Here is an 8,656-nt window from a genome sequence, read left to right on the forward strand (position 1 = left end):
CAATATAAAGTGGGGAAAAAAAATCATATTTATAAAAAATAAAACTGGAGAATCTTGTGTTAATATAGGCAAAGAAAAAAAAAATTCCCAAACCAACACAGCACACAGGGACAAAGACGCAAACACACAAAAGACATATTAGTCAAGTTCCAATTTGTGTGTCAGAGGGTTATCCGTTCAGCCGTGCATAAACACAGACTGGGAGGCTGATTCAATCTACAGAGCCCGGACAATACTGTACCGATGGCAGCAACATCTTGAGCTGTCACGGCATGTTAGCCAAAGTATGCGTGAGGACGGGCCACAGTCGTATGGATGCATATTGTTATGCACACGCTCTAGAATAAAGGGTTCAGTTTTAGATATGCATACATAGATAAAAACTTAGAAGACAAGTGAAAGGACAGAAAGACTTAAAACTGGCCAATAATAACAACAGAAGTTATAAAAGTTGTATTCTCAGGAAGATGCTGCCTTGCCCATTTCCCTAATGGCTTCTTCATATATTTCATCCATTCATATACCCATTAAATAAGCTGCCGCTGAGTTGTAGTTTGGGAAATGTCAACACAGGTCAGTCGTTTTGTTGTCTTTTAACTATCTTTCCCACCTCCCTGATGGATCTTTTATTATGTACAGAGGTGAAAGTGGGTCACTGTCATAACCCCAGTCGTGTCAGCTTCATCACCCCCATACTGTCAGCTCCCTTACATTTCCCTGAAGCCCTGGCCCATCACCTCCAGCTGCTAGCTATTATGTCTCGTTCCCAGGGGTGGCCACCCAGAGGAGCAGTTATGTTTGTCCCAAATGAGGGCAAAGCATAAAATGGATGCAACCAAGCACATGGGACCATATGATCCATGCAAATAATATGTGTGTGAATGGATACGTGTAGGCTCAGACTCATGGCCAGGGTTAGCAGGAAAGTCTTAAAATATTCAAATTACCAACTAAAAATAACCTATTTTACTTCTTTCTCAGGGTCATCCAGTTCATGCTTAGAGAAGCTATTTCACACATGAAAGGTCAAAGGTCTTTGAGATCACAAAGACACAATCTGAATACATGCCTCACACACAGAGACACATATGCAAAGGCAGATGCCACAGATCACTCAGTTAGAGCGGGATGGGAATACCCTAACAAGAAGTGACAAAGCCTGGCTTGGGAAAAGCTTCCATGTGTTGTGATTCTCTGGCACTGTTACATACAGTAAATCATTATGTCCCACAAACACTCCAGGTGACTTTAGGGGACTTAATCAACTCTGAGGCAGGAGCCTGTTTTCCAGCCAAGACAAACACCACAATCATTAAAGTAGTTAAACAACAATGTGGGGCTGTGTTAAAGAGGCTAACAGCAACTACTACCTGGACACCGCAGCACTGTAATCACAGTGGATTTCAATTTAAAATATATATCATCCTGTGTTGAAATAGGACATTTAGGTAGTATGAAATAAACAGTCTACTGGTCTAACATTGTTATAAAGCTACAACACTTGTCTACAGCAAACTAACAGCCATTTGTCCTGTTTTTTTCTTAAAAAAAAAAAATCTTCAGACTTTGTGTTCTTTAATCTGTACCTTTGCCATCCTGGTAGGGATGCTTTTTCCCTGGTGAGCCCTTAGCCACAGGTCCAAGCAGCGGTTTTGGTGTCCAGAGCGAGTCCTGTTTCTGGTGAACCTTTGATACAGAAAGCAGACGTTTGTGCAGGCAGCCCTCTGGCCTGGTGGGCCTGGGGCTGGGGAAGGCCGGATGCTGCAGGCTGTTCCCCATCTTGCTGGCGGGCTGGAAAGAGCACAGAGTTCGTTTCTGGCCAGGGGGGTCCTCATAGCAGCCCCTGTGCAAGCAGTTGACCACCGGCTCCGAGGAGAGGCAGTGCACGTATGTGATCATCCCCTGCTAAGACCTAAAACCCCCACCACCTGCCCTCCCCTGCTCTATCCAAGACCCAAACCCCCAACTACTCCTCCTTCTTACACAACCCTCCTTCTCCGAAGCCTCCACTAGTAGTGATGCGATGGACGGGTGAAGGGTGTGTGTGTGTGTGTGTGTGTGTGTGTGTGTACGTGTGTGGAGACACCCCCCTTTACTCACAAACCCTCAATAGGCCCCCCCCACCTCTCTTTCTGGAAAGCTAGGATGGAGGTTTTTGCAACCCACAAGGGAGCCAGTGCTGCCTCTGCCTCCTCCTACTGTTTTTGTCTTTTCTCTCTTTCTCCCAGGGGATCCTATTGACTTACATTGATTTGCCTGACAAAGAAAGCTGTGCTCCGTGTTCGATTACAAGATTTAACTCCAAAACAAATATTTCACAGAAGTATTGCAGAATAAAGCTATTGAAAAGTGATGGTTGGCTGTCTTGAAGAAAAATGCTGGCAGCTTGCTAAAACAATTCTGACTAAAATAAAACCATGATAAATTTTGAAATTATCCAAAGATGCAAAAACTAAGGTTGAGAAACAGGGGCAGTGCCTTACTGGAACTGTCTGTGGTTAAAGTGTGTTTCTCCTACAATGCTGTCCTTTGCAGTAACCTGGAAGCGTCACCACAAATTGTGCAAAAGAGCTGCCAAGAGTCAAGAAACTGGCCGAGGTCCGAAGACGGGGGGCGCCTGCTTTGTTAAATTTGAAGCAATATTAGTAAAATAAGTCCAAGTTTGCAGCATCTAAGAGCATCCTCCTCCTTCTTCCTCCATCTACGAGATAGAGCACCAACACTGTCCACTGGCGTCCACATGGCCTGTCCTCTCAGCTCCTCCCTCTTTCCCTTGCTCCTCAACGCTGCTGTTCTAATCTGTAAACCCAGATTATCCAGCCTCCAACCCCTAGCGCCTGATTGTGACAGACACACACCACAGATGGACACCAGGCTGCAGATAATAAAAGTGCAACACCTCAACTTCACAACTGTTGGAAATTCAAGAAGACATCCTTGCGTCAGTAGATTAAACACAGATCACGCAAACTCAGATGTAAGACACACGCATGTAGGCCACTTAAACTGCTGCCTCAGATTGACCCCTACATGATCGGTGTCACTGAGCACAGAGTCACCTGAAATCATGATACAGCGCTGCACACACAAGGAAGACCTTGATGAATTTAAAAAGGGATTTAAACTCAACTGGGAGCTACAAAAGGACCACAGATCGAGGATTTCAGATGAACAGATATGCAGTCAAAAACTGCTGACTGTAAAGACAGCAGCGGCAAGATTAAAAGATAAAAAGCAAACAAAGAGATCACAGATTAATAAACAGGGTCAATCACTTGCCTGCCAGGTGAGGGTGTGTATAATCTTTAATCAGCCTGGATCTGAGTGTGAGGTAGGCTAAAATTACATGAGGCGCTCAGATTAATTAACTGGAGGATAGAGTGGAACTAAACTGAAGAGTGAGGGGAAAATGGGTCATTAATCTGAATAAAAATTGAGTTAAATGGAAAAGAGTAAAGCAAAAAGGAAGAAATTAATTGACAGCACCAAAGGCAGATGCCTCCCTCTAGTGGTGGCTTACACTTGTGCAGCACAACACAGCTGAGCTATAATCATTAAAATTATTTCAGTATTTTATTGAATTTCATTTTTTTTTAGTAACAAACTCTGGCTGGAGCCTCTTTTTCTGTGAGAACCTACTGGATATGTTTGTGGTTCGGGGAGTTGAATCTCAGAAGTTGCGCCATTTTCAAAATTTTAAGAGATAACCTGAAAAACAACGTGCAGATTGATCCGTGAAACATGTGCAGATTGACTCATGAAACTGTCAGTACTTAAATCTTATGCAACTCTGGTGAAACTGTGAGAGACTGTGTGTGGCTGTTACCCTGCCAAAGCCTCAGCAGATAGCTGGAGGCTAAAACAGCCATTACTGATGGTTATCATTTCCAGTGCATGGTGAGGCAGCCAACACACAAGCTGATTACAAAAACCAAAACCACTGAAACGCACACACACTCACACACACACACACACACACAAAACATAATGAACAAACCACAGAATGCACATACACACACAAACCCTCTCATATAAAGCAGTGTGTGGACACACGTGGCCCAATGGGCAGGCCGAAAGATGCTGGCTGCGGCCTAAATTGCACTTAACACCATTGTTGCCCTTAATCCATACATGCACAGACACATAGTGTGTCACCCAGCCCATTGACAGAACAACATCAGTGGGTGTGTGAAGCCATGCAGGCCAACAGAGAGAACAGGATCATCATCATCACGGGGGCGCTTTGGTAGTGACAAAGAAACAATAAAACTATTTCACACACAGGTACAGTATGCATATGTTTGTGGTAGGAGATGTTTGTAAATGTATGTGTGTACTTGATGGCTGTGTATTGCCTGGCTCAGGCACAGCACGCATGGCGGTCGGTCTGTCACAGTCCACTGCCTGTGAATGGTGATTATTATTGTGTGTGTGTGTGTGTGTGTGTGTCTGTGTGTGCGCGCGCACGCACCCAGTTGGACAATGTAAAAGCCACGCTGGCTTCAACATCGAAGGGTTTGTGTGTAATAATATATGTGTCTTATGAGTGTGTATGTACACCCACTTTTGCACACAGATTCTCTGTGTGTGTTTGCAGGTTGGGGTGGGGGGGGGTGGGGGGGGGGGGGGTGAGCGGAAGGCTTTGGGAAGTGGACAATGGTAGCCATGGAGACGCAAAGGTCTGAATGGAGTGAGGGGAGCACCTGCATGCTGAGTTAGTCTTCTGTCTGGGGAAGTCATCCACTTGTGGGTGAAGTTTGAAAAGACAATGGCCGACTCCCTGCGGACAACAAAACATTTCCAGCATTGTCCCAGAAAACTTCCCATTAACACTCGCCTGCTCCAAAACTTTTTTCCTGCATTACAATTGTCTCAAACTAAAAACACAATAAGACCCCGTTACTGACTCCTACATCTTCCTAAACCTCTAAACTTACTCAAAAAAAAAAAAAAAAAAAGCTATTGTTTTGAAAACTCAGAAAACAGAAGGTTCACTGGGTTCCTGGCAGATCCTATTCACGGGCCAGTGCAACTTAACCCTCTATTGTTTACCTACCAAGACCAAGATCTCTGCTGCTTCAACTTGTTTACAGAGGTCAACATCTCATTGTGAACGTCCTCTGAAAGTCCCATGCTCATTTACATATTAACATGATTGATTTACGAACATGTCACTTGGTCCGTGTATCGATCACTGACAAGCCCAGGAATAACTACCCAAACTTACCAAGCTGTGTTCCCATGAGGCCAGTTATCTCCTTGCTACATCCGGTTTTTATCTTTTACCAAATAAATTCCAGTTAAATTCTAGCAGACGGTATGAGTGGTCTGACAACATTTTCTTGAAGTGCGACTCACTGTGACTCAGTTATGAGAAGTGCACCTAGTCTGGTAACAAACAGCTAGACGTCACTCTTGGTTTCAGGTGATATTTAAAACAGTCATACCTGTCTTTGTTTTGTGCTGTAGTTTTTCACATTGATTTAAGTGTGATGTAAGGTGAGCTTCAGTTTTAGAAGCCAGCTAACTCTCAAGGAATACTGCTGCCTACATTTTAACACCTCTCTCCTGTCTGCCTCTTTTTCCCTCCACCTGCCACACTGAGTGCAAGAACATCCATCAACACTTCACCCACAAGGCCAGGGGGCAGGTAGTGCGGGTCAGCCTCCGGTCAAGAGGTCACAATTTCTCAAGACACACGGCACAGGTGGAGAGGTTACCGGAGGCCTGTCCTCTTACAAGTTCAAATAGGTTAACAAGGGAGGCCGTTTAATGAGTCTGCTAAACAAAAGTTATGGACAAGAATCTCTGAATGAAACACGGATTAAGTTCCCCAAGCACTAATTCACTTGATTATTGTCAGTATCTATTTGCAACTTCAGCTAGCTGGAGATGTTAAAAGCTAAAGCAAATTGTACTGAAAAGGGGGAATTAAATAGATTTGCATTTAGCATCTACTAATTATTTATAAACAAATAATGTTTGCTATATAAAGGGCATATAACAGCTTTGTCCAAACAACTCCACAAATCCCCTTTATTATATTTTTAGTTTCACAGCTGAATTTTCTGATGACTGACTCGACTGAGGTTTCGCTTAGGAGCTTGAAAGTGGCTGAGTAACGCTGCTGTGAATATTCTATGATGACAGAATTTTTGGACAATACTTGGTCATTAAATAAGCAGCAGAATATGTCACAACTGCTGCCCATAATAAAAAGAAAACATATGAAGCCTCTGTAATGAGTGAACTGCAGACAGAACAGCCAAAAAACCAGAAAGCTCGAGATCGAGGACTGAACATGGCTCGACGTGCCTTTAACTGAACTTTCAACATGGAGGTTGAATTAATTCTCTGAAATATCTGTGCTTAACAGGGCTTACATTCATTAACATGTACAGAAATGTTATGTTTTTACACCCCCCACCCCCAGCTCCAGGAAACTTTCAATTTAAGTGAAAATGACATTTCCAGCTCCAACTAATCCCTACTCATGTCCCATCTACTGACTGCGGCTCAAGTGTATAAATAACTTATGTAACATACCAAAATCCACACCAAGTTACAGAGCCTAATTCTAGCCTCGCAAATGGTTTACACTGAGATGCAAGGGTTTACAGTGGAAGGGGGGGGTGGGTGGTGATTCACTCTGACCATACGGCACAGCTGGTTGTGGAGGAACATGGGCTGAAATATGTCACATCTGTCTCAGAGTTGGCAACCTCAACTGAGGGGGGGGCGTTTTAATATCATAACATAAGTGGACATTCTGCAACTGGCAGCCAATGCAGAGTAAGCTACTGGTCGGATCATGGTATTTAATGTAATACACAGTATTTGGGTCAGTTTGTCGTGACTTCTGATGCCAGAAACCCAAAATGGGACTCGTGCTTGCAGTTGATTAAAGTGAAGCAGGGTCTACATGTCAATAACCTGATCCGAGTGTGACAACTTTTAAACATTCAGCAGTTTGTGCTTTAAGTATTAATCCTCCTTCCACCAAACGGTTAGTTAGTTATTCACGGCTGACCAAAAAGAAAAAAAAAAAACAAAAAAAAAAATCTGGCAATCTAAAAAAATAAAATAAAATAATAAAAATTCCTTCTGCAGTTCAACTCCCACAACATCTGTTTCTCCCCATTTTCTGAGTCGGACCAGAATCGCACCGTGTAACTGACAACATAAATTACTGCATACAGCTGATGAACTGGGAGACTGCCACGTATAGTTGATGGGTTCACTTTATATTACCTCATTTCTGGAAGCCATTAATCTGCAGGCTACAGAAAGAGGGGAAAAAAAACTCTGGTTTCACAAGACAACTCATTTCCTCATTCCTGAAGTAACAGCTGATTGGATCATTTCCCAAGAGGAAAAAAAAAAACAGATTTTTTTTTTTTTTGCGATATATATTTAACATCTTAAGTGATTTCCTGCATTGTGCTTGCTTTTGATATAAAGTTGACTGGATATTGTTAGGCACTGCAACCCAAAACTAGGTCAAATGAGTCTATCAAATGTTATTCTTCACAATAAAACGGCTCATGTGTTGTCATACCTTAGTATATTTTTAGCTGCACAGGATCCCAGTAACCACGACAGGTGAAGATACCACCGTGATGTTCTTGGATATAACTCATGCAGAAGGACTAAAACTTATGGAAGGGCAGGGGCAGGCAGGGAAGCGGGTTTTCCTCTTTATCAGCAGCTTTGTGTTGTCTGCCAAACAGCATTGTGCCACTATTCTTTTTAGCATAGTTTCAGTGAGTGTGTAATCACAGAAAGCAATGTAAAAAGCAGTAAAAGAGGAGCCAGTTTATCTCATTTTAGCTGGTCAGCCGAGTAATAGCCAACACATGGCCCCCACTCTGTGAGACCAGCAACTGCTGCTCCGCCAGCTGTTACTCTGGACAACGTGCACATTAAATACACACAAACACATATGGATGTAAGCAGCTCTACACATCTCTCATTGCCACTGAAACCCACACCAAAGTATGAGAATGCAAACAGGATCACAGCCTGCAGCATGCAGAGACATTTTCTTTAAAGTCAGGAATAATAAGAGTAAAATGAAAGGGAGGGGAATCAAACAGCAGTCAGAAAAAAGTGCGCTTGAAGTCAAAGAGCCTTAATTAATCAGAGACAGAAGGAAAGAACAAAGGAAGAGATGATTAAAGTGAAAGAAGGATTTCTATCACTAAAGAAAAAACACACGAGGAAGGATATTGTGCAGAGGAGGCTGCTGTGAGGAAGATTGCTTTCCAAACAGAGGAGGGATGGAGTTTAACTTTTCTTTGTCTCTCAAAGTCCTGGGGAAAACTCCACACTCACACCGAGTCGGTGCCAACGCTTTCATGCAAAGAGCAGCCGCACTCACCTTTCAGACAGAACATGGTTCTTCACTTATTTCCCAAAACAAACTGCAGTTTCCTCCTTTTTTCTTGCGGCTCACCATTTCCTCATAATCATTCTTCTCGTCCTCCTTTCCTCTTCCTCTCTCCCTGTTTCTCTACACCGCCCGGTCAAACCGATCACACGCAGACACACTGATCCTGATACATACACTCCACTCTCCATCTCCCTCCCCTTCTTTCCCCTCTCGCACATACATGCACACGCTCTGAGTGGCAGCTAGCCAACTTCTACACTGCAG

At 43.3% G+C, this 8,656-nt stretch overlaps 1 protein-coding gene across 3 annotated transcripts in view; it reads right to left on the minus strand.

Moving 5' to 3' along the window:
* nhsl1b (NHS-like 1b) overlaps window positions 1-8,656 on the minus strand; it is a 104,822-nt gene that overhangs the window by 40,643 nt on the left and 55,523 nt on the right. Inside the window, exon 1 of one of the 3 annotated variants that reach the window (XM_030721240.1) lies at window positions 8,381-8,562. The exons of the other annotated variants lie outside the window; for them this stretch is intronic. Coding sequence (XP_030577100.1) covers window positions 8,381-8,396 — 16 coding nt within the window. The 5' untranslated portion in view covers window positions 8,397-8,562. Of the gene's footprint in view, window positions 1-8,380; window positions 8,563-8,656 lie in introns of those variants that run through there. 3 annotated transcript variants of the gene reach the window in all.

The sequence above is a fragment of the Archocentrus centrarchus genome, chromosome 24 (assembly GCF_007364275.1).
Source record: "Archocentrus centrarchus isolate MPI-CPG fArcCen1 chromosome 24, fArcCen1, whole genome shotgun sequence".
Classification (NCBI taxonomy): domain Eukaryota; kingdom Metazoa; phylum Chordata; class Actinopteri; order Cichliformes; family Cichlidae; genus Archocentrus; species Archocentrus centrarchus.